Genomic DNA, 27,351 nt, shown 5'->3' with positions numbered 1-27,351 from the left:
TTGAGTTGCTCCTTGAAACATTCATAGAAATTCACCAGGTGGGCAAGTGACTGGGTAGATTCACCAGTAGCAGCCAGCCAATTCAAGTTTCAGGTTTTTTCTCCCTCTAGAGCACTAGTTCTACTTAGGAATTTATGAAGATCCCCAATGTGCTAAGCCAGGGTTTTTCAACTTTGGCACTACTGTCATTTTGGGCAAGGTAATTCTTTGTCTTAGGGAGCTGTCCTGAATGTTATAGGATGTGTAGCAGTATCCCTGGACTCTACTCCCGAGATGCCAGGAGCTTTCTTCCAGCCTTTAAGTTGTGACAACTGAAAATGCGTCCAGACAATGCCACACGTATTTCCCTAGGAGAAAAATGCATAAATCTAGCTCTAAGAACTTCTCCTTACCTTACCATCTGTTCTTCCTGCCCTGAAAATGGTTTCTTCTTTGGGCCTAAAACCCAACTGGACCCTCATTTTATTTTTAGATAGTGGTAAGGTTGTCGAAACATTAAGTTACAGGTGCCCCACTATAAAAGATAATCTTTGATTATACCTGATATGGTTTGGCTGTGTCCCCACCTAAATCTCATCTTGAATTGTAGCTCCCATAATCCCCACATATCATGGGAAGGACCCAGTGGGAGGTGATTGAATCAGGGGGATGGGTTTCCCTGTGCTGTTCTCCTGACAGTGAGTAAGTTTCACGAGATCTGATGGTTTTATAAAGGGCAGCTCCCCTGTACAAGCTCTTTCCTGCCACCATGTAAGACGTGTCTTTGCTCCTCCTTCACTTTCCACCATGATTGTGAGGCCTCCCCACCCATGTGGAACTGTAAGTCCACTAAACCTCTTTTCCTTTATAAATTACCCAGTCTCAAGTATGTCTTTATTAGTGGTGTGAGAAGGAACTAATACCTAACAAACAAAAATTGAAATGTTCACTCTGATATGAAGGTAAACAAATATTTAATATTACAGCTAATACTTGTTTAGAACATTACAGTTTACAAAATATTTTCACGTTTGATTTCACTGAAATGTTCACAACATCCTGGAGTATTAGTTATTGTTCTCATAAAGACAGGGTTGCTCAAAGACACCAAATATCCAAAGACCATGTGGGTATTGAGTGTTAGGGGTAGAATTCCTATCCAGACAGTCTCATTCCAAATTATATATGCTTTCCATTTAGTTTAGAGAACAACTAGTATGAGTTTCTTCAGGCCACAGACAGGGTAAGCCAGACAAAGGCACCTCTTAACATCATACAAATGGAGAAATAAAATGACTTGAGGATGCCCTGCTACCTAAAAGCCCAGCAAGAAATCGTAATAAGTAAAAACTTGCTTATGGAAACAAAGAACCATTTAACCACCAAAAAACATTATATCCATCCTTTGCCTAGCCGCAAGAACACCTGTCATGCAAAGAGAGGAATAATAAATACTAATTTAATTTACTCATATTTTTAAAACATATTAGCATCTTTCATTTATTCTAAGTAGCACTAGAAAATTGGTAGAAGATTATTTTCCACATTGGTAGAAAACTGAGCATAAAAATAAACATTAAGTAACTTGATGAAAGACACACAGCTAATTGAAGACCAAGTCAAACTTAAAACTAAGCTCTTTGCACCTCCAGATAAGTGTTCTTTCCACTACAATTTCCAGCATCCCATAGCCCTATAACCCTCCAGATATAAATATCACTAGGCCAATAAATAAAAATATCAGATACAAATCTGTTTCAATATGATCTGAAACCACATTTCCCATAGGAGCTTTAAAGATAGTATCTACTAAAGTAAGGAATGGGAATTTTTGGTTACTCTTTTAAAGACAAAAGTCACTCCCTTAAATTAAGCAAGTGACATGGCTTAATAGTTGACTCATGACAAAGCATTTCCAATTTTCTTGATTTAGATTCTGTACTCAAATAAATAGTTGATACTCCTCAACTTGAATTTCATCAGGAGAAAAAGGTGAGTAGGGAGGGTCCAGGAATTTCCTGGCTATAGAATACCGAATTACATTTCTTTAAAAATCACTTGTCTATCTAAAGATAAAGGGCTTATCTTAAATAGTGTGAAATAAGCTACACAATTTGCAATAAATAAACACAGGTATTTTGAATATGAAATGAAACATATAAGCAATTCAATTTCTGGTTTATACAACAACAAAAAGTTTTAAAGTCTTACTCCATCATGGAAGGTGGGATAGTACAGCAGTCTTGAATTGCAGTTAGGGGAGAGGTTAGGTGAGCCGTATAGGATGCTTCTACAACTTGCTTGTTCCGATTGACCACATCCAAGTAACGGTTGAACTTCTCTCGGATTTTTTTGGCTAGCTGTGGGATGACAGTGAGCAAAATAAATCGAAAGTCCAAGACAATAACTCGTTGTATTTTTTTTCTAATAAACTAATAATTTGTGTCACAAGCTGCATATGTTAAAATTCAAGTAAAACAAACAACACACACCCAAGTCATATTCCACTGTGTGGGTTGAGATAAAAATTGCACAATGCCCAGAAGTCATAGAAGGATACTCAGACAACAGTAAAATTATATCTTCTTGTAACAGATGATGGCACGTTAAATAGAACAATACCTATCCATAAAATACCTTGCTGGAAAAAGGAAAACAAAGACTGTGGATATTATTGTCAGCGTGACAGTGGGCATTGCATGCTACAGAGCAACGACAATGACTGGGAGAATAAAGAGGAGAGACATTATCTGTTACTTGTGGTTCTGGGTTCACAGTTTTTCAAGGGGGGTAATAACAGAAGGAAAGGAAACAACATTCAGTGTCTCCTGCTACACAGTCCTAGGGGACACCATTCTCAGTCTTCCATGTGAATGTCAACTCCCTGGAGTTGTATAATCCATATAAATGAAATGCACACTTAGAAATATACTTGTGTTTGGTCTGCTACACCTTTAAGATGAACAAATGTCTTTCTTAACTGCTGTGAACAGAACACTTCATCATGATTTACTTTCAAGCAGGAATAATAAAAGCAAATTGGTGAGCATACTGCTTTTTCCTCCATTGTTCCCATCAAATACCACAGCTTCATCACAGATCTCCAAGGAAAACTGTGTTGTTTTTTCTTCCCCTTAAACAAAATGTTACCCAAACGAAATGACTGATAGAATTATAGCTAACTGGTTTTGTAGTGCTATTCATTATCATCACACTGAAGGAAAACTAAACATCTCCTTTGGGTCATGCATCTCACACAATCCAATAGCTTCCAGGCTGAGAACATGGAGTCAAATCAAAATATCTTCATTTGTTATTTTCAAGCCAATTTTAAATCTTGATTTTGTTCCAGGGATATTCTATAGCTTTCAGGGTCTCAATTAAATAACTGAGGTTCTCAGCCTTGCTAGAAATTACATAAACTATAAAGTTTAGAAAAACTTCCAGACATAACAAAGAGATATGAGTATAATGTTTAATTGGATAATGGGTTGTCCAAATTCATTTTATCATTTTCAAAGGAGGAGTTGTGGGTCTTGGAAATTTATAAGATGACTCGCAATACTCCCTGACCTAGACTTCTTACTATTAAAATAAGGTAGGTTTTCCTCATTGAGGTCATTGCATTAAAACATATAAATCCAGTTTAATTTAGACAACTGGTGGCTTTGCCACCCTCAGAGGACATTTGGAGAAAATTCTGATCGTCACAACTTGGTGGAGAATGCTGCAAAGTAGACAGATAGAAGCCAGGGATTCTCCTAAACATCCTACAATGCACAGGACAGCATCCCAAAACGAAGAATTATCTGGTTCAAATGTCACTAACGGCCCAGATGAGAAAACTTGAAACCTCGATTGACTGCTTTTTTAACAGGTGTTCGAAAATCACTTTTTAAGCAAAAAATTCACATTTTATTAAGGATATTAATATAATCCTTTCAGGGGCCCTCTAAATATCTTTAGCAGTATCCTCTGATTGCAGTCAAATAATTATGCACCAGACATTTTATTTAAGGGCTATTCTTGGGTATGAATCTGACCAATTTATTTTTTCTTTTCCAACTTTTATTTTAGGTTAGGGGTACATGAGCACATTTGTTACAAGGATAAATTGCGTGTTACTAGGGTTTGCTGTACAAATGATTTTGTCACCCAGAAAAACTTTGATTTAGAGAAAAATCAGTTAATTATCCCAATTTGTAATTCAGTCAATAAGTTCCAAACTGTTATTCTATTTGAATTCTCCACCCATCCAAAATGATAACTCATCAGGGAAAAAATTCCTGTACATTTCAACAACTGCAATTTTTTTCATTCTTTGCTTTTCCTTCCCCAAAGTAATATTAAACAGGCCATCACATGTGGCCCAAATATGGAGAGAGGACTATTCACTCATTATCAAACGTGTTAACGTGATTTTTAAACAGCAGCTTGCAACTAATCTAACAACCCTCTTTTCCTAGACTTTCACATTCAATGGGCAGTAGAGGGTGTTGGAGCAACAGGCCCAGGTTGAAAACCTTATATTCTCATAATGCCCTGCATAAACCTGCTCATAACACACATTAAATTTAATGCTGTTGTTTTTTAACATCTGGCTATCTCATGAGACTACAAGCACTGTTAGGACATACAGTCTCGTGAGATAGCCAGATGTTAAAAGATAACATACGATATATGTTTTTGTTCACCACTGTATCTTCAGGCTCTAGTACACTGCCTGGCATTGTAGACGTAGAAAAAATATTTAATGAAGTGATAAAGACTTTTAAAATTCACTCCTGAGAGTCATCAACCTTATCTTCTGTTCTAATAATAAACTCTTTTAAAACATAACTATTTTAAAAATATACAACAATATGTATTTCTAGAAGCCCCATCAAGAAGCAAGTTCTACCTTTTCTTTGTAGGTCTTGACTTCTGATAAAGTAAATATCATTAATCTCCCACATAGGAGTATTAAGAGTGTATAGTCCCTTATTGCCCTTGGGAATGTTTCGTAACATAATGAACATAAGATGTAATTAAAAGAATTAATTTTGAAATATCTTCACAAATTCACTTTAAAATAAAAGCAAAATTTGTAATCATATGTCCTTTTCTCTCTCACACACACTCTTAATATTTAACTCCACTTGAGAAATACCCAAGGGTTTCTTCTATACATTTGGAGGATTCTAACTTTAAAGAGTCAGCTCTAGCTAAACTCAGATATTCCAATCTGGTCCACTGCCTGTTTCTACATAGGGCATGAGCTAAGAATGATTCTTACACTTTTAAGTGTTTTTTAAAAGAGAATATTTTTAATACTTAACAGTTGTATGAAATTCTAATTTTACTGTTAATATTTATTGGAACATGATCATTTGTTTACATATTGTTTATGGCTGCTTTCATTTTACAATGGCAGAGTAAGTAGCTGCAAGAGTCTGTATGGCCTGCTTTCCTATAGGTAGAAGTCAGGGGCCCTAATTTATCCCCAGAAGGAACCATAATCCCAGTGTGGTACCATAATCCTAGTGTGGTGGTTTTATAGAAATTTCCTACAAATTCTTTAACAGGTCTACCCCTTTGGCAGGTGGGGTCTACATGTCCCCCTGTCCCCACTGCTTAAATCTGGGTAGGCTTATGATGGCTTCTACTAGTGGAGTACAGAGACAGTGATACTACGTGACTCCTAAAGCTAGGTCATAAAAGGACATGCCTGTCTCTTGGAACGCTTACTCATGGTAGCTGTCAGCTACACAGCTGTAAGAAGTCCAAGACACATGGAGAGGCCACAGTCAGTGCTTAGTTGGCAGCTCCCCAGCTTAGCATGTCTTCCAAGTCAACCCAGCCCAAGTTGTGGCATGAACCAAGAAACTTCCAGATAATTTCAGCCCCCAGAGTGGCCCCTTGATGAAGCCATGGACATCATGAAGCAGAGATAAGCCATCCTTGCTGTGCCTGGTCAAAATCCTGACCCACAGAATTTGTAAACATGTTTGTTTATGCCACTAAGTTTTGGGTGGTTTGTTACGCAACAACAGAAAACGGGAAAATGCAGGATCAGCTGAATTCCATCCTAGGATATACATATTGAAGCAGGTGAAACAAAGCTCCTAAATGCAGGCACTGCATCTAAAGCATCAAAATTATCAAGATTGCACCCTGTGAGTTGTAAACCTCTTGCAAAGAGATTTCAGGGTTCTTCAGAAAATTTTAATAGCTACCAGGACCTTACAGTGTGGATATTCTCATTTTATATCAATGAATTAAGTGATGAGCCCAAAGCCACAAAATAAGTGGAAGAGCCATTCACTTATACAAATTCAAAATCTGTGTGCTCACGCACTGGCTGTGGTGCCTCAGACAAACCAAACCTAGAAGAAGCTGCAATGGTGGCTTGAAATATTAAAATATGACAAATCACACAGGCTGAGAATTCCTGTTAACATAATCAAACAAGGCAAAGAGCAGAGTAAAAGGTCCTCAACTCTGGGCTGGCTGCGGAACCAAATGTTCCTCGGGATTGCAGGGTGACTGGTTGACGGCAGAGGGGCCCTGGCAGAGGTGTGTTTTATTGGGGGGTCGGGGTAGAATGTCTGCCTTTGCCTTCCTGGTTAGGGTGGGCCTTCAGCTGCATTCTTCATCAGTAGAGACAATAAGTACCAAGAATACAGAGTCCAAACACCTATCGCACTTCACAAAAGGTGTCAAATGCATGCTCTGTCTACTTGGATTCACAGCTGTCAGTCAGAAATTCCCCAATCTTTCATATAGCGACATTCTATCTTGCCTTACTAAGAAAAATGCCAGCATCTGCTGAGTGCCAACTATGTACAAGTCACAATTTTAGGCCTCTCACATGCATATACCAACTTAACCCTTTAAAGGACCCTATTAGGTGCACACTTCCATTTTCCAGAAGTAGACACTAAGGGGTAATTTGCTCAAGGTTATAAAGCTAGTAAGTGGTAGGGCTGGGATTCAAACCCATATTCTGACTTCAGAGCCCAAGCCTTCAACCTTTACTCAACATTGCTTCTCTTTGTAATATGGACATCAACCCTTTCCCCACATTTCTTTTCAAATCAATTTTAACAAATGTTGTGAAATGCTTGGCAGGATACCATAAGCTATGCACAGTCTCATTGCTTTATAATAAGAATTAGATTTTTAAAAATTAATACGATTTCTAATAATATTCTTCAAAATTCCTATGAAAATTAAGTACTTTGAAGAAGTTTAGAATTGTTAAATTTTACCACAAATATAAAAAAGGGGCCAGGCACAGGGGCTCACACCTGTAATCCCAACACTTTGGGAGACTGAGGCAGGTGGATCACTTGAGCCCAGGAGTTCGAGACCAGTCTGGGCAACATAGTGGGACACTGTCTCTTCCAAAAAATACAAAAAATTAGCCAAGAATATTGGTGTGCATCTGTAGTCCCAGCTACCCAGAGGGCTGAGGTGGGAGGATCACCTGAGCCCGGGAGGTTGCGGCTGTAGTGAGCCGTGATCGTGCCACTGCACTCCACCCTGTGATACCCCATCCCTACCTCCCAAGAAAGAGGTGGGGATATGATCAAATTTGTTATAAAGAATTCTCAAAAAAAAAAAAAAGAGAAAAGAAAAGAAAGAAAAAACCACCAAAACGATGCCTACCTAATATTATCTGAGTACCATGGAATAAATTACATTAAACTATTTTAAATTGTTCAGATTACTCAAGGAGTTTTTGTTGGTTTGCCACCTGGCAAGAGAACAGACTGCTAGTATTGTTCCTTTTCTTCACAATTCAGTATTTTCCTAAAGAATTTCACCTTAATTGACTATCTATCATTATAGGATAGTAAGAGAACACTGTGATTCCCTGTTTACAAGTGAAGAAACTGAGGCATATAGAGCGTAAAAGTCTCTTGACTACCGGGGGTGCTCTTGCCTCCCTCCACCTCACTGCCTGAGACAAGCTCCCTGTGTCCTTCTGACAAGGAATGTGATGGTGACACACTACGGAAACCTCATCTTGTGCTCCACTATCGCGTCTTTTTTTTTTTTCCTCCCTCTAAAAGGAATCTCTTTTAGCACAGCAACCAAACCCAGGCTGCTCAGCAAGCATAACAGAACCTCAGAGTAAAGACAGCCCACAGAGAGGTTAATCCTAAATGTATCCAATAAACTGAAGAGGACCGAAGGGCCAATGTAGAACCTTCCAAAAGGCCAGACAGATTCTGGGTCTGTATCCTGCCATGATCCCTGCAGACAGAAGAAAACAAAGACATTCTCGACAGAAAGCTACAGGTGGACCCACAATCCTTCTCAGTGTAATTAAAAACATTTTTCTTTCCACAGCTCAGCTTTCATCTTTTATCCTTCTTTATCCTTTCCCCTTCATCCCCTAAGGGGTTCCTGAATACGGATGAGACAACAGGACTAAAACCATCTTGTCATCTTTTGGGTCAATTCTTAGGCTAGCCAACATCCAGCCATGGGTCAAATGATCAGTAGGTAGCGTGCAGTCCCCATGGGAACGGATTCTAATTTGTCATCTCCAGTGACAACGTTTCATCACAACATCAATGAATTTCTTTCTTGCTGAATTTCTTTTCCCTTAATTTTCCCATAGACATTTCTGTCATTTGCATACTTCCCCAGAGCCCTTTTTTAAAAGCTCTTTTTACCTTAGCTTTATACTTCAGAAGATTGGGGGTGGGGTGGGCCCATGGTTAGAAAAAGGTAAAAGAAAACAAAAATGCAAAGGCATAGTAGGTACTTTATTTATGTCTGCTTCCTAAAAGGAAGGGCCGGAAGGAGTTTTGAATGTTAGGGAAAGCTTTATTTAAAATACGTAACAATGAAGCTGACAGGCACAGACAGGAAATATACCCTAGGGGACTGAAGATTCATAGCAAAATTCCTATTGAACCTAGAAAAGTTTAATATTTGACATTCAAAAACCTTTGTGCCATGGTAAGAATTTAATAGTTGATCCTTACTTCCTTCAACTCTAGCCTTAATACTAAAGAATAAACCTTGCATTTTGTTTTCTAGTAAGTTTCAGGGTTTAGTTATTTGAATGTATGTGACATAAAAATAATTTTAAGCACAAATATTTAACATCTCTGAACATCACACCATTGCATTCTAAAGTTCTTCATAGAAAATATTCTCATTGTTTCATGTTGCACATCATATACAGGTATAAGAAATGCTCTAACTCTCTGCTATTCTTTCTATTAGTAATAGTCGGAATGGTTCAGACAGACATAGAGCTCTCTCATTTATTAGCTGGGAATTTGGGCAAATTCCTTGACTTCCCTTAGCATCAGTTCCTCATGAGTAAAACAGAAATAATATCCCTTAAAGGACTTATTGTGATATCCAAATGAAACACAGTGAATATACAAAGGCTAGGACAAATACAAGAGATTATTCTTACTATCATAGTGGACAGTCTCTGGCCTAGAAATGTAGTAGTAACTGGGGAAATATTGTGGGGTCTAAATTTTCTAACAACAGGGCTAGAAGTAAAAGGATAAAGCTATAAGTAATAAACTGAATGTTAACTAACCATTTTATTCATTTAACTCATCCACATGGTTAATTCTACATGGGAAATCTGGCACAAGGTCTTGTGGGGGAAAGCATTTTTTCTTAGATTAAAAGCAAAATGGCACAGAGGGCTGTAGTCAAAGAAGTTTCAGTTAAATTCAGCTGTCATTTACTAGCTGAAGGAGACGAGGCAAGTTATTTTTCTAAGCCTCAACTTAATTACCTCTAAATTGGATATAATAATAGCTGCTTTGTGATGTTGCTTGAGAACTAAGTGGGATAAAGTTTGTAAAGTACTTAGCAGAGTGTCCAATGTATTATAAGTGCCAAATAAATGGTAGTGGCTGTTTACTATTATTGTAATGGTTATTATTGTTTGAGGAACTTAACAATGGCTAGGTATGAATGGAGAATCCAAAGAACATTCTCTGTACTTGGAGAAGGGTAAGTAGTCAACACAGTCAGGATAGATGTGTCAGCAGTAGGCCATGACCTTACTACAGCTGTCAGTGACTCTTCTAAAGCACTGTGTCATACAGGATAGGTAATTACAGTCTCAGGCAGCTCAGACTTTTTCTGGGATCCTCTTTTAAGACTCTAATAATGACCTTACTCTTGTGTTGTTGCATTTTACCATTTTCAAAGCATTTTTACCTGAATTGTCTCACTTGTGCCTTATAACAACCCTGGGAGCTAGGCGGAGCAGATATTCTCTCTGTCCTAGTTTTATAATCAAGGAAATCGAGGCTCAGTGGTTTGCCCAAGCTCATGCTGAGTAAAGGTAGAAAACAAAAAGACCATTTCTTCTAATCTCTAGCTCAATTCTCTTTCTGCTAACAAGCTCCCCCAAACTGAAGAAAAATGTGAACTCTCCCAGATCAAATTATCTAAATTCTACTCATTCCTTCTGGTTCCAGCCCAATTTCAGCCTCTTTGAAGCCTTCTCTGTCCTTTTCCAAAATTTCCTAGGACTCACTCACTCACTTTCTTTGTTCCACTCACTTTCTGCTTCACACTGTTCTTGTTCTTTCCTCATTTGAAGACCCTGTTCATTCCAACAAACCAATAACACAACAATAATTAGAACTAATTGATTGCTGATTATGTTTAGGGCACTGTGTGACATGTGACTTTACCTGATGCCTTTTAATCTTCACAACAGCCCTTGGTAATCACCCTATGCTATTTTTACAGATGATTCCAATGGACTGAGTTGCCCAAGGTCACACAGCTAATAAACAGAATAATTAGATCACATTCATCCTCTTGAACCACTGCACTATGCATTTTTATTTGTTGCCTGGCACATAGAAGAGACTTAAAGATGTTAATGTCACATGCCCCCACACAATATACCATTATTTGCCATATTGAAAAGATCTTCCTCTGAGTGTAGACAAAGGCAGATAATCTATGACTATTACTCATATCTGGTTCAAGCCAATCAGAAGCTTCAGGGCCTCTCCAGTTCCCTATCTTGATCTGCTTCCTAGGTAATATCAGCTGCTCTAAAGCAAGTCTTGCTGTCTTAGCTCCAACTATTCTACAAATACTATAGAGTGGCATAAACAACAAATATTTATTTCTCATAGTTCTGTAAAGTGAGAAGTCAAAGATCAAGATGACAGCAGGTTCAGTGTGTGGTGAGGGCCCTCCTTCCTAGCTTTCAGATGGCAACCTTCTGGTATCCACACATGGCAGACAGAGTGTCTGTCTCTTCCTCGTCTTATATAGAGTATGCCAGTGCTTCTGTCTCTTCTTACAAAAGCTTAAATCCCATCATGGGGGCTCCATCCTCATGGCCTCATCTAACCCTAATTAACTCCCAAAGGCCCCACCTCCAAATACCATCACATTGGGGGTTAGGGCTTCAGCATATGAACTTGGGGAAGACACAAACATTCAGTCCACACTTGCCCCCAAAAGAGCACCTGTTCAGAAAGGTATACTGATAGCAACTGGCCGCTGTCATGATATGGCTGCTCATCACCACTAGTTTGGGCCTCATGAAATTACTCAGTAGGACAGAGCCTGGGCATGGCAGGCAATGACACAGGACAAGATAGATGAAGACCTGGAGATGCAATAGGGCCAGTATGAATTTCCATTGGCCCGTGGAGACTTCAGTCTGACAGATGTGAGGGAATAGCCCATCCAACAGAGAAGCAGGGCAGCTGCTGACAGACGATCTGCAGGTGGACCAGGAAGATTTATGTGCAAGGCTGTCTGGGCTCCAGGGTCACATACTCTGATCCTGCGAGAGGTGGGGCCCCTGTGCTGAGCTGGAAGGAGTACAATGGAAAAAACAGGAGGCAAGTGCTGACATACCAGAGAACAGGGGGAGGCTGAGCCCTGGGAAACAGTTGAGACCAGCAGCTTAGCTTCTTTCTTCATGCAAAATGAACATTTGCTTTAAAGGTTATAATGGGGTTGGTTTGGCTAACAGTTTGTGTTGGATATTCCAGGAGAGTCACTGCAATACACACCCAAGCCTCCCAAAAGCCAAGGTTATCAACTCAAGGGCTCAATGGACTCTTGCCCTGTCTTTCATCCCACTCTACCCTTAACAACCAGATCATAACAAAAGAAACAAACGGAAAGGCAGGCTTCAACCCACTTCTCCTCACTTCACTCTGTAACAGGAGCCCCGACCCGAGATTCTTTTACATCTGAAATAAGCCCAGGCCTTGAAAGTTTACCGTCTATTCCTTCACAAGGAAAAAGAAGTTCCACCTATTCTTGACCTTAGAAAAAAATCGAGAAGCTGAGAATTGGGAAGAGGAGAGAGCAGGAGCCACAGAATATCTCTAACATTTTACGTCACAACTTTTTGTGTAGAATATTAATCACGAGGGAAAGGGGAAAAATACTATGGGTTCGTGAATTTGGGAATTCTCTGGTGGCCTGTGAAAGACACACTCAACGGCAGAAAAGAAAAGCAAACCCAGTCACTTCCTACATAAAACTCTTACTTGAAGAACAAATATCTGTGCATAACTTATAAACACTAAGTGTAACATAGACGCATTTCAAATAAAAGGGAGGCCACTAGACAATGGGGATGGATAGGTCAGAAAGGCTCTGGGAACCTGAAATTTCACAGAGCCCAGACTCTCTTCTCCAGACCCAATGCAAATAATATCTTGTCACAAACCAACCTTGTGACCTGGGCCAGAGTCTGCCACACGATGTAGAAACTCAGAAAAATGTTTGCTGCATAAATGAAGGACGAAACCTGACCTAGCCTCCCGTTAGAGGATAACTGACCACAGCATGTAAGGGTTCTTCAAGAGCCCCTTTGAGAGAATATCAGTCAAACATTTGCCAGCAAGAGTCAATTAGCTCAGCAATGGAGTGGAAAGATGACACTGGCAAGGAAACAAGTATCTGTTACCACTAAGCACTTCCTTACCCTCACACTGGCCAAGTACTTACTGAATCCAAGTCCTGGGATGACAATCTTGAGACACAATGACCTTCTCTAAAATTTTTTAAAATCTAGATGTTTCTATTTCCCCTTTTAAAATAATATTAACTTAGCTTGTCTTTCGAATGAAATATAGCATTGTGCCATTTTAAGATTTCATTGATACTATGAGCTCAATTACAGTAATTGCAAGGTCTCTCCCTCCTAGTGCCTCATTTAAAAAGATGACTGCAAGACAGAGCCTCATGTGCAGTGGAGTTCTATATTTAGAGTAACAAGTTTGTACAAAGTAAATTCCCTTTAAAACTAAGGAAAGAAAAACAGTACAAAAGGAAGCATCTTATGAATGTTTGATTTCTTCAATTGTTAAAGACTGGCCTTGAGTATCCACATTACCTGAGTCTTGAGTATGATGTGGCATTAGGAGGCAGGAGCACTTTCCCTCCTGGTCCTACCTTTGAACAATGAAGCCAGTTGTAATGCGCTAATATCACTCAATAGAGAAAAGGCCTTTCTAGGCTTCAGTTTCAAGATACTTTAGCAGTGGCAAAGCAACTCCTGAGATTTTGGGGTCTTTACAATGCAGGCATATAGCTGTAAGCGCTGATCTAGAGGTACAAGTTTTTTTTAATATCATTGGGAAAAAAATTTTTAAGCCAACAATAACAGCACCCTCACCCCCGCCCGCCCCCCACAACTTAGATGAGGTGCAAATGTTGGGTGCTGCTGGAAAGTACGTTGCCTGCTATTAAGACTTGCTAGAAACAACAACAAAAAGAAATGTTTCCCGTATGGGTTTCCAACCAGAGGGAATGAGGATATTTGCCTGAACCGCAACAATTTTATTATATCCTTCTCTGAACTATTCTGTGTGTTCCCTTGCCAAGCTGCATCTAATATCACTCTCTAAGTCACAGTTGGATTTAGGAAGGTCTTCTCATCCCCTATCTGATGACAGGGCGAACTGCAAACAGAACTGGGGCATGCCTGCTTTCTATTGGCTGTTTGGCTGCAGGATTCACTGCTAACACCTTCCTTTAGAGGCTGGTGCCATGGTAGGCCTGACATGCGTGTCAGCGGATGTGACAGTGACACTTCCTGATGACTCTGCAGCATGTAAAAGGACTAAACTAACAGCTGCTTAAGTGACACCCTGTGTGAATGCCCATGAACAGCTATTTCAACATGATCCCTACCTCCCCAGAGTCTTTTAATATTAAAATAAAGCTATAGTTCTTGGCAGGTTTCCAGTTTTACCACACCACATGTTATTTCATGGGTCCAGATTTTCAAAGCATTTACCCAATTCAGGGGTTCCTGATATGAGCAGTAATTAATTCCTTCACATCATTACCGAAATATTTCCTATTGCACCATGGGGTATGTTAGGGATGGGTGGTCCCTGTTCTTGATTTACTTGCCAGGTTTTATAATATGTTCTCAGATGAGTTTATGTTTACTCATTCTGCCAGTACAGATAATTTGAGGTTATTTTATTTTTCAGTGGGAGCAGCCGTTTTAGGTGGGGGATGGAGTCAGGTAGGGCTGGGGTAGGGAGAGGGCTGGAGAAGTCTTGGCTGCTCCCTTACCGGCATTTCCAAATATGATTCAAACTTGAGATATTGCAAATGCATGTAAAATGGGGTTACTTGTTTCCGTTTCTGGTGGAATGTTCATTTCTCATGATACAGGCTTGCTGACCTTTAAAATGGGGACTTGGACTCAATCTATTCCCTTCTAGTTAGATGAAGTTTGACTATTTGAGTAAAAAGCCCAGATCCATGTTTTTTTCAAGGGTCTGCTTCACTGAAAGAAGACATCTGCACATACACAGATCGCAGAGCTATGTGAAAAGCTGACTTTTATAAAACTAAACTAATGGCTGCTTACGTAACACCCAGTGTGTTACCTTCAGCTGGAACACAGAGAGAAGTACACCAGAGTGGGAGCTTACATGTCTCTTCCTGCCCTGCCGCAAGGGCCCCCCTGCTCCTCTCCAGCTGGGCCTGCCTGCAACACCCGTTCCCCCTAAAGAAGCAGTACCAGCCCCTTCATTTGTTTCCTTAGAGTGGGAACACAAACTATATGAGAATCAAGGGAATGAGGAAATGGACTAATCTGTGGTTTTGCTCAAACAACACTACAACCAAAAAAAACCTGTAACCAGAATTTCCAAGACTTAAATGTGTGTGATGGTGGCAGTGATGGTGAGAGATTTAAATATTCTATTTTCTATAGATGGCATAGGTGTATATTTTTACATTTGTATATTTGTGTGTTTTTATAAATGCACTTTTATATTTATATTTCTATTTTTACAAATATAAAAATACTGTGCATAAGGCTGGGCGTGGTGGCTCATGCCTGTAATCCCAGCACTTTGGGGGGCCGGGCGGATCACCTGATGTTGGGAGTTCGAGACCAGCATGACCAACATGGAGAGACCCCATCTTTACTAAAAATAAAAAATTAGCCGGGTGTGGTGGCACATGCCTGTAATCCCAGCTAGTCGGGAGGCTGAGGCAGGAAAATCGTTTGAATCCAGGAGGCAGAGGTTGTGGTGAGATGAGATCGCACCATTGCACTCCAGCTTGGGCAAGAAGAGCGAAACTCCATCTCAAAACAAACAAACAACCAGAAAACTGTATATACAAAGAGTAAATATGTGCCTGGAGTACAATTAATAACTGTAAACAATAGATATATACTGCTTTTGTGTGTACATGGTTAATGCAATACATAAAACATGTGCATACACAGGGTGTGTGCATGAGTGTATATAAGCAGGATTATCTCAGCTTACCTCAACACCAGGCACGTACATTGACTAATGTACAATACACACCCCTGAAGTCAATGGGTCTATATTTAGTACAGAAATTTAAGCTTTCATGCATGCATTCACATATATTTTAACTTGCAAATATATACATAAGAATACAGAACAGAGGTTACATGTATGTTTTCCCTAAAATAGAAACAAGATGGCTCCAAATCCCAAATGGGGGGTGGGGAGATGGGGAGCTGTCGGGTGGCTTCCTCTTTCTGTGCCCATCTCATTCTTTCCTCCAAGCATCGTGACTATTGTCCAGGCTGCATATGGGAAGAGAGATCCAGAGTTCTGAGAGGTATCTAAGGGTTGCTATATCCGCCAGGGAAACCGTACTAACAGAAGCTTACCAACCACAGTTCTACACTAAGAATGCCAAGTTGTTATCAGCTTCTCCCATGTGACAGAAAGGAAGCTCACGGTTACGCTTTCACCCCACAAACTGGTCCAACAGCTGCAGTTTTTCACTCATTCAATTAGCTAGAAGTTCTTATTTAGGAGGTACTTACTTTAAAACAAAACAAAACAAAACCCCAATAGCCCAACAGAAATTCCATGAGGATAAAAATTATAACCAACTGTCTTAAGGTTATGTTAATAATGGAATAATGATGAATTGGGAAGAAAGACAAAAGAGTCATCAAGGACTTCACTTATTTTTATGTCTTGTTTATGTTCCTGCAGGATGATCCATTAGTAATATAATGCGCTTCCTCCTAAGGCTCCAGTTATATCCTTGTGATTTATGAGAGCTAAAAGCTCATCGCTAACAGCACAGAAGGCACCCTCCACCATTGTTTTACCCCTGACAACTGAGCATTTAAACTCGATCTTTTCCTCACTTAGCGGCTAAGTTTTCATCATAGTACTTACATTGTTTAGACATATTATTTATCTTATATCAGCTGATGTAAGACTCTCAAGAGAAAATAAACCACCTTCATTTTAAAAATAGAAAACGTACAGATGAATTTGCAGCAGAAAAAGTATGAAAAACAACACAGCATATGTTTTTAGAACATGGCTAAGAACATGGGTTTTAGAGTTAGACCACTTTGGCTAAAATCCCAATCCTATCACCTAATTCAACCATGATTCTAGGAAAGTACTTAATGTCTCTGAGTTTCAATTTCCTCAAAATGAGGAGAAGAACTGTATTTGTATCAGAGGGTTGTGGCACAAATTTAATGAGATAACTTATGTGAAGCAGTGTTTGTTAAACGAATACAAACTATCATGTTGAATAAATAAAATCTTTTCCAAAATGCAACACAATTTACACGTGTACTGATTCTTGCACCCATTTGGCATTTGTTAGGATTCTAGGGACACATAAATAATTTGAACAGAAATGAAGATAACGCCACACTGAGATCCACAGTCCATCAGGGTATCACCCTCAAGAGATTAGCAAGAAATATCAAATGCATGAACAAATGCTTCTGCAATTTAACAATGTCCTTGGAATAAGCTCTTTGTTTCTCTTCCTACAATGCAAGTATATAATAAGTACTCAACAAATGTGTGCTGAGTTCATCACCTGCCTACCACTTACTAGAGGTATGCTTAGAATCCCTCCCTCAAAGAGATCATAATCTAGTTTATCCACTCATTCCCCAATATCTACAAAGCACTACAGTGTGAACTATTCTGTCATGGTCCCTATACTCAGGAGTTTAACTTCCACAAGAAACCTAATTTTGGCTTTTGGAGGAGGCAACACATACCATTTACTCTCTGCAGTAAACATATACATACCCCTAATAATATTTAATTCTAAATATTATTAGAGCTAAAAGCTCTAATATACATGTGAACATATCATCTTTCAGCTCTAATAATATTTATTTTTTTCTTGCCTCTTCCAAACTTTAAAGAGCATCCTCATTACAATATTGTTGCATGTTTTAAAAGGAAATTCAAATTCAGCTTTGCATAATTTTTGCTGTAGTATAATTGTTTGTAAATCTTCCCTTAAAAAAAAAAAGCGATAGACCATTTAAAAAAAAGCCTCATTCCAAACAAATAAGATGAATTGCTGGGGGAAAAGGAAAGACCATTAAAAAAAAAAAAAGCCTCATACTAACCTTCAATATACCAAACAAATAAGAGGAATTGCTAGGGGAAGGAGTGAGGAGGACAGAGTCTAGCCCCTTCCATTCTGTGGTAAGACAGGCAGTATCTCCCCCATACCTTGTGGGGGAACAAAATGAAAACATACAGTGGAGCACTGAATCTAAATACACTTGAATTTCAAATCAGTTCTCTAACCCCCTACTTGGGTGACCCTGGAAAGGGAATTTCTTTGTGCATAATTTTTCTTGACAGTAAATCTGGAAGAGTTGTTTTTGAGGATTATTAATTCATGCAGCAAATTTTTACTGAGCACCTGCCATATACTACATGGACAAAGTTTTAATAGTGCTGGGGGCACATCAAGAAATGAAACAGACAAAAATCCATGCCCTCGTGGAGCTTCTATTCTATTAGGGAAAGATACACAATGAAAAACATAAATACATACCTATGTCCTACATGATAAACTGTAAGGAGATAAAACAGAGAAGGGGGTAAAAACTAAAGAGAGATGCAATTAATAAAATTTATAAATGAGTGGTCAAGGAAGCCCTCCCTGAGAGGTATCATTTCAGCCAAGAATAAAAGGATGTAAGGGAACCATCCAAGTGGTTATGTGAGAAAAGATTTAATCATAGTGCTTAATTAATCATATGTTTAATAAATAATGCTGATTATTATCACGGCCAGTACAATATAAACAAAGAAAACACTAAACTTGGATTAAACATCTGGTCACTGCCACATTCATTTCTGAGGTCTTGAACCATTTATACTTATTACCTCTCTGAAATAGTTTACTCCTATGGATAGGATAATAATACCTGCTCTTCTTACATCATTAAGAGGATAAAATGAGAAAATATGTGTAGAAGCACAAAGAAAACTGATAAACATAAATATTAGAACTATTATGTCTCCTCTAAGGCTCTCTTTCAGAAATGACAGACCACCAGCCTCTTTGATTTACAGGGAATACCATGATTTGATAAGAGGCTCAGGAAAAGGGTTTCTAAGATGATAAAAATTAGCTTCTTTTCTGTAGAGTCAGACCAACAACAGTAAGAGCTAAGAAAGACAGAGATTGATTTCCAATCAAGGAAACATAAACACTAAACCAGGTAAACCTGCCAGGACTCTGGCTGGACAGAACAGCCCCCTGTTTACTCTGGTCCTTGCTTGATTCATTGTAAAGTCCCCATCTGGGTGGCATCAATACCTCTCAACCTTTCTTTTGCCTTCCTACAGATTTAGTGCCTTCCATTCACTCACTCAATAAACATTTAGCAAGCACAATCAACACTGAGCCAAGTGTGGATCTGGGTAAGAGGGTGAACTAAACCAGGACCCAACCTGAACAAATTCCCTGGGTACAGATGAGGGAAAAGTTGGGGACAAAGAAAGAACGGAATTCATCCACCCCACCTTCCAGATTCCTGCAGCCTGGACAAGTCTGAGCCTTTAAAATACTTCAGCAGGTAAATTGTAAACAAAATGAGAGCCCTCAGGCTACCACCATACTAGATTCCACTTGGCAAGGCAACCCGAAACAAATCCAGATCCTGGAAATATGAATATTGAGGTGCCAGAGTATCTCCAGTCATTATTCAACAAATATATATTAAATGCCTGCCTAGTGCTCAACTCTTCTGTACCTGCCCTTGTCTAACCATTGTCCCTTTTCTTCCTGTGGCTCAGTACACAATTCAAGAACACACTCAAACTTTCCTATAGTGGAAAGTGTTTGGGAGTAGAAATACAAAAGGAATACAAATGCAAAGCTAATATAATGTCCAGTCTCACACTTCTCAATTAGTTTTGCTTCTATTAAAAGCTTCTACTAGCTCCTTCCAGGGCCTTCTGTGAACATTCTCTCTTGAAAATTCCCCTTTTAAAGTTTACAGATTTACAGATTTTTTCCTTCTAGGCCTTACCTAAGAGGATTAAATAACAAATTAAGAATAGCAATCTTCTCTGTAGCACACTGCAGGGGAGAGAAAATGGCATCCCACTACCCTTCCAGGTTCCTTGGCTGGGTTACAAATTAAACTGACATAAGACAGGAGAAAGACTTACGTAAATATTTAATTACATAAGTATGCACAGGAGTCTCACAAAATAGGAGCCTCAAAGAAGGGTCAGATGATTGATGCTGATACAGCATCCCAAGTTACAGAAAGGCATCAGGGCTTGGGGCTTCTGGGGAAGCGGGTGGCAACACAAGTTATGGGAGGGTGAGGGGAAGAAATGCACGGGGAATAAAGGTTGTCTTGTTATACAGATAAAAAGTCGGTAATAAAAGTTGTTTCTGAGCAGCCCTCAGAAGAGGTGATAGTCTGGGCATAGGGTCAACCTCTAGTCTCCCCTCCTGTGATCCAAGTTAATCTTCCCTGGTTGATAAAATTCCCAGGGAGGGGATTCATGACAATTGAGCTCCTTTTGGAGGATCTGTCTTTAGACAGATAAGAGGAGCTCAGAGGAAAGGCTCTGCATGCAAGTGGTGCTCAGAGAAAGCCTCTACTTGCACCTGCTGTTCCCCAAGTACCCTCAGTTCAAAGTAATATTTTGGGGTGACATTTCATGAACTCTTTTGGTATCCTTATATTGACATTATATCACCCTTTGTAATCTGGAAGCAGAACACAAAATACTGAATGCCTACTACAGAGTAGGCAATCACATAATCTTTTAAACAACTTTTATCTACATTTTATAGATAAAATTGATGTAGACACTGAAAGGCTAAATACCTGTTAAAAATCAAATAGTAAATGACAGAGCCTTGTTTGGACCTTGAGTTTTCCACCTCAAAAGATGAGGCTCTTTAATTCTGTATCCCATGCTACCCTTACTGGGGCTGTCCAAAAAAGACTAGAGAAAAGTTTCCTAACCCCTTTGGCCTTGTCTCCATGGTATCTGAGGATACCAGCTCTAAAATTCTAAAACATCACCTTAGTTAGGACTGATGATTCACATCAGAGCACAAAAAGTGCTGTCTCTTTAAGGTTCACCCTCAATTCAAAATTTCTTTAAAGAAAGAGCTATTCTGTGTTTGTAGGCCACATGTAAGTTGTTCTGCTACCGGGCATCTTTATTCTGTTACGAATAAAAGGATAGAATTTTGTGCAAGGTCTATATCTGGAAGTATATCTTGCTTTCAGGTGAATTCTAGTTCATTGCTTTGACCTTTTCCAAATTCTTTGTGTCTACAGCCTTGAGTGTATACTTGAGTAAAATAATTATTTGGAGTATTAATACCTGCTAAGTATCATTTTCTTATAAAACCAAACTGCTTCTCCTTTACAATGTCCCAGCAGATATTTGGAGAAATAAAACATCACATTTTAAACCTTTCCTGTAAAATTCTCATTATCAAATAACAACTCAGAAAAATACTCCAAAAAACTGTCTGTCAGAATATATTTTAAATACTAGAGCAGAAAAATTCTTAAATCCCTGAACTGTATGTGTGCAGGGCAAACTCTATCTAAAGATAAGCTGAGCTGAGATTTGACCAGTTGTCTAAACAATAGATTAGCAGTTTGATTCCAGTCAGGTTAATTGCCTGCTAAAACAAACAAACACTCCTCACAAGAATATAACAGAATCCAGATTTTTCCACAATACCAGGATACAACCAAAACTTTTTGACACATGAAGAAAAAAGCAGTGTGACCAATTCTCAAGAAAAAAGACAGTCAACAGAGATAAACCTCAAACCACTTTTAGATGTCAAAATGAGCAGACAAAATGTTAAAGCAGCTATTATAACTATGCTCAAGAATGCAAAGATAATACGCTTGAATAAAATGAGAAATTTCAGTAGAGAAATAGAATTATTAAAAAGAAACAAATAGGGCCGGACACAGTGGCTCACTCCTGTAATCCCAGCACTTTGGGAGGCTGAGGCGGGCAGATCACAAGGTCAGGAAATCGAGACCATCTTGGTCAACATGGTGAAACCCTGTCTCTACTAAAATACAAAAAAAAAAAAAAAAAAAAATTAGCCAGGCGTGGTAGCACGTGCCTGTAATCCCAGCTACTTGGGAGGCTGAGGCAGGGGAATTGCTTGAACCTGGGAGGCAGAGGTTGCAGTGAGCTGAGATCATGCCACTGCACTCCAGCCTGGTGACAGAGCAAGACTCCATCTTAAACAACAACAACAACAACAACAAGGAAATTCTGCAGCATAAGAAGAATAAACCATCTTTATCTTTATCCAAGAGAAAAAAATTTAAAAAGAGAAGAAAAAGGCATTGTCTCAGGGATTTGTAGTAAAATATCAAAAGATCTAGCATACATGTAATCAGAGACCTACAAGGAGAGCAAATAATGAGACAGAAAATATATTTGAAAAAATCATGGTCCCAAAGTACCCAAATTTGATGAAAGACACAAATTTACAGATTCAAAAAACTCAACAAACGCCAAGCAGAATAAATATTTAAACCATTATGTCTAGGGAGGCATAATCATAGTCAAATTGCTGAAAACCAGGAAACAGAGAAAAATCTTGAGTGCAGCCAGAATAATTAAATGAATAGACAAAAAACATTGCATACGGGGTAACAAAAACTTTCACTGATTTATCATCAGAAACTACGGAGTCCAGCAGACAGTGGAACATTTTTAAAGTGTTCAAAAAACAAACTGTCAATTCAGAATTCTATCTAAAGCAAAAATATCTTTTAAGAAAAAAGGCAAAATAGAAACTTTTTTTTTTTTTTTGAGACAGTGTCTTGCTCTGTTCCCCAGACTGGAGTGCAGTGGCATCATCACAGTTCACTGTAGCCTCAACCTCCTTGGCTCAACCAATTCTCCCACCTCAGCCTCCTGAATAGCTGGGACTACAGGCATGTGCCACCACCCCTAGCTAATTAAAAAAAAAAAAAAAATTGTAGACAATGGGTGTCTCCCTATGTTGCCTGGGCTGGTCTTGAGCTCCTGGGCTCAAGCGATCCTCCCACCTCAGCTTCTCAAAGTGCTGGGATTACGAGTGTGAGCCACTGCATGTAGCCAAGAAACATTTTCTGTGTACAAGAAATAATAAAAAACTAAGAGGATTTGTCACTAGGGTATCTTCACTACAAGAAATATTAAAGGAACTTCAGATTCAATATCAGCTGTTATCTTTAGAAAGAAAAAAGCATAAGAAATATAGTAATTATGTGAGAATGTACAATATTTTTTCTTTTAATTTCATTAAATATGGCAATTTAGAGCAAAAGCTATAACATTTTCTGGTCAGTTTGTAATATATGCAGATGTAATAGATATGATAACTAGCATAAAGGATAGTGTTAGGGAAAAGAACCTATAAGTTGCAATGGTTTTAGATTTTGTGTGAAGTTGATAGAATATTAATAGATAAAATTCAAAAGTGGGTTGGGAAGGAGGAGCTAATAAAAAAAACCAGAAAAAACCCCCAAAATATTAATTTATTAAAAATTTCCCCTAAATATTCCTAATAATAAAATCAGAAATTTTCAGAATAGATTTAAAAAAAAACAAGTCTCATCTATATGCTATCTATAATTGAAAGTAAATGCTTCTTAAAAGGCACACCATGTAAACAGTAAGTATATAAAGGATGGAGTTGCTATATCAATATTGAGTAAAATAGACTTTAAGGAGAGAATAATATTACCAGAGAATAACATTTCATAATTTCTAATTCACAACTCATCAGGAAGACATAATCTTAAATGTGTATATAAAAACATATCAGGCAAAAATGAACAGAATTAAATGGAAAAAATACTATTTCACCATTACAGTTGAAGATTTTAACATCCCTTTCAACAAATGATAGAAAATAAAAATCAAACAAAATAAAAATCAGCCCAAACATAAATGATGTGAACAACATTATCAACCACCTTAATACATAAAGAACACCTAAAAACTGCAGAACACATGTTCTTTACAAGTTCACTTGGTATATGCTCCAAGACTGATCATATGTAGAGCCATAAAACCCAGGTCTCAACTAATTAAAAAGGATTGAAATCAAATAGAGTATGTTCTTTGACCATAATGGAATTAAATTAGAAATCAATAACAATATCTAAAGATCACAATGTTTTGAAAATTGAACAAAATACTTAAAAATCCATGGGTCAAAATTTAAAAATCACAAGAGAAATCAGAAAATGTTTAAAACTGAATGATGATAGAAATGAATCATGTCAAACTTTGAGGTATGTAAAGTGTACTAAGAGAAACATTTATAGCTTTAAATGCATCTATTTGAAAAAAAGGTATAAAAATCAGAGATCTAATGTTCCAACCTAAAACACTAGAAAAAGAACAAAACCTAAAGTACAAGGAAGGAAATAATAAAGAACATAAATTTGTGAAATAGAAAACAAGAGAAAATTAAGGAAGCCAAATCATTTTTTGAAAAAATAAGTCATCACTAATATTTTACCATTCATTCTATCTCTGATTTTGTCTGTCTAGCTAGAAGTTGATCCATTTTATTGATCTTTTCAAAGAACTAGCCAGCATTTGGTTTTATTGACTTGGCTCTATTGCTCTTCTTCTTGCTGATAGATATTACAAAGATACAGAATATTACAAACACCTTTATGCCAACAAATTTGACAGCGTAGATGAAAATAGCAAATTCTTTTTTAAAATATCAACTTACCAAAATTGACACAATATGATACAGAAGATCTAAAAAACAGGGAAACAAAAACAAAAGGACAGCAGCAAAAACAAAATAAGAAACCCTATCTATATCTATTAAAGAAACTGGATGCTCAAAAACCTGCTCGCAGAGAAAATATCAGATCTGGATGGTGCTCTGTTGAATTCTATCAAACACTGCAGGAAGAAATAACACCTTTCCTTCAGAAAGTAAAGGAGGAAGGAATACTTCCAAACTTGTTTTTTTGTTTGTTTGTTTTGTTTTTTTAATTTTAGGTTTGGTTGTACATGTGAAGTTTTGTTCATAGAGAAACACATGTCATGCGGGTTTGTTGTACATATTATTTTATCACCCAGGTATTAAGCTCAGTACCCAGTAGTCATCTTTTCTGCTCCTCTCCCTCCTCCTATCCTCCCCTGTCAAGTAAACCCCAGTGTCTGTTGTTTCCTTCTTTGTGTTCATGAGTTCTCATTATTTAGCTCCCACTTACTTATAAGTGAGAACATGCAGTGTTTGGTTTGCTGTTCCTGCATTAGTTTGCTAAGGGTAATAGCCTTCAGCTCCATCCATGTTCCTGCAAAAGACATGATCTTGTTTTATGGTTGCATAATATTCCATGGTGTATATATATATACCACAATTTCTTTATCCATTTTGTCATTGATGGGCATTTAGGTTGATTCCAAGTCTTTGCTATCGTGAACAGTGTGGCAATGAACATTCGCACATATGTGTCTTTATGGTAGAATGCTTATATTCCTCTGGGTATATACCCAATAATGGGATTGCTGGGTCAAATGACAGTTCCATTTTTAGCTCTTCGAGGAATCGCCATATTGCTTTCCACAATGGTTGAACTAATTTACACTCCCACCAACAGTGTATTAGTGTTCCCTTTTTTCTGCAACCTCGCCAGCATCTTTTAATTTTTGGCTTTTTTGATGATAGCCATTCTGACTGGTGTGAGATAGTATCTCATTGTGGTTTCGATTTGCATTTCTCTAATGATCAGTGACATTGAGCTTTTCTTCATATGCTTGTTGGGAAGATGTATGTCTTCTTTTGAAAAGTGTCTGTTCACGTCCTTTGCCCACTTTTTAATGGGGTTGTTTTTCTCTTGTAAATTTGTTTAAGTTCCTTACAGATGCTAGATGTTACACCTTTGTCAGATGTATAGTTTGCAAAAATTTTCTCCCATTCTGTAGGTTGCCTATTTACTCTGTTGATAGCTTCTTTTGCTGTGCAGAGGCTCTTACCTTCAATTAGATCCCATTTGTCAGTTTTTTTTTGTTGTTGAAATTGCTCTTGGTCTCTTTGTCGTGAAATCTTTGCGTGTTCCAATGTCCAGGATGGTTATTGCCTAGCTTGTCTTCCAGAATTTTCATAGCCAAACTGGTTTTATCAAGTCAGTACCTAAATCCAAAAAGTGATAAGTGATAGGGGAAAAAAGGAAATATGGAACAAGGAAAAGGAAAATCAGGAGCATGGAAGCAGGGCAGGCTGCAGCTTTGAAAATGGTGCTCACCTCATTGAGAAGGTGACATGGGAGAACAGACTTGAAGGAGGTGAGGGCCCATGGGGATCTTTGTCTGAACAGCACCTTGTGTAAAGGAATGTGCCTGGAAAGGCAAGGAGACAAGCGTGCTATTCCAAAGACCCAAGTTAGGAAGATTTATCAAGGAAGATGAAAAGGATCAACTGTTCAACACTAATGTTAGTTAAGCAAAGGAGGAATTAGCAAAGTAGCGGTCCTTGATGATCTTAAAGAGCAGATTTGTGGGACGGGTAGGACTGAAGTAGGCTTAAGAGAAAATGGCAGAGGGCCTGGTGCAGTGGCTCATGCCTGTAATCCCAGCACTTCGGGAGGCTGAGGCTGGTGGATCACAAGGTCAGGAGTTCGAGACAAGCCTGGCCAACATGGTGAAACCCTGTCTCTTCTAAAAATACAAAAATTAGCTGGGCGTGGAGGCATATGCCTGTAATCCCAGCTACTCGGGAGGCTGGGGCAGGAGAACTGCTTGAACCCAGGAGGCAGAGGTTGCAGTGAGCCAAGATCACCGCATTGCACTCCAGGCTGGGTGACAGGGAGAGACTCTCTGTTAAAATAAATAATAATAATAATAATTTTTAAAAAAGAGAAAAAGTAAAAGAAAATGGCAGAACTGGATCTAATGAGTGTGGACACCTCTTTTGATGGGTTGTGACTCAAAGGGAAACAAAGAAATTAGACAGCATTTGGAGAGGAAAGTGGGGTCAAGAAAAGGGTCTTTTGTTTGTTTAATATAGGTGAAATGTGTTTACATGGTGATGGATATGATCCAAAAGAGATCAAAAACCACAGAAAAGTAGGGAGAGCTGCTAGAGGAATGCCCTTGACCAGATATCAGGTACGTCTCCTGTATAAGGAGTTCTCTCAGTTCTCTCTGACCCATTTCAAAGGAATTCTGAAATCTAAAACCATCACTGCCATCAATTCAACAGTTTCTGAAACACTATGAAAATATGTTTGCAATTTAACTGAGTAAATTATTAATATAAATAATTACTAGAGCATTTGAGAAAAAGAGTGAACTCTTGAAACAAGTCCAAGGAGGCTCTGATCCATTTAATGATCCAATCAAGCCCCCCAAGAAGCTCCTTCTCTTTTTGTTTCTTCTTTGTGTTTTACAGACCATATTTTGCTACTTCCTGAGGCACTTGCTCAAAAATTTATTTTTCTTGATTCAGGTTCAACTTTATATAATACCCTTAAGCAAACACACAACTTAATTTCTTTTTTTTTTTTTTTTTTTTTGAGATGGAGTCTTGCTCTGTCACCCAGGCTGGAGTGCAGTGGTGCAATCTCAG

General features: G+C 38.4%; 1 protein-coding gene across 2 annotated transcripts in view; it reads right to left on the bottom strand.

The window, feature by feature from the left end:
* CACHD1 (cache domain containing 1) overlaps positions 1-27,351 on the bottom strand; it is a 227,587-nt gene that overhangs the window by 113,712 nt on the left and 86,524 nt on the right. For both annotated transcript variants that reach the window (XM_012506444.2, XM_030812951.1), the window contains exon 3: positions 2,191-2,339. In XM_012506444.2, the coding sequence (XP_012361898.2) occupies positions 2,191-2,339 (149 nt within the window). The remainder of the gene's footprint in view (positions 1-2,190; positions 2,340-27,351) is intronic.

Source organism: Nomascus leucogenys, chromosome 5 (assembly GCF_006542625.1).
Source record: "Nomascus leucogenys isolate Asia chromosome 5, Asia_NLE_v1, whole genome shotgun sequence".
Lineage (NCBI taxonomy): Eukaryota > Metazoa > Chordata > Mammalia > Primates > Hylobatidae > Nomascus > Nomascus leucogenys.
This window is presented reverse-complemented; position numbering and strand designations above follow the sequence as displayed.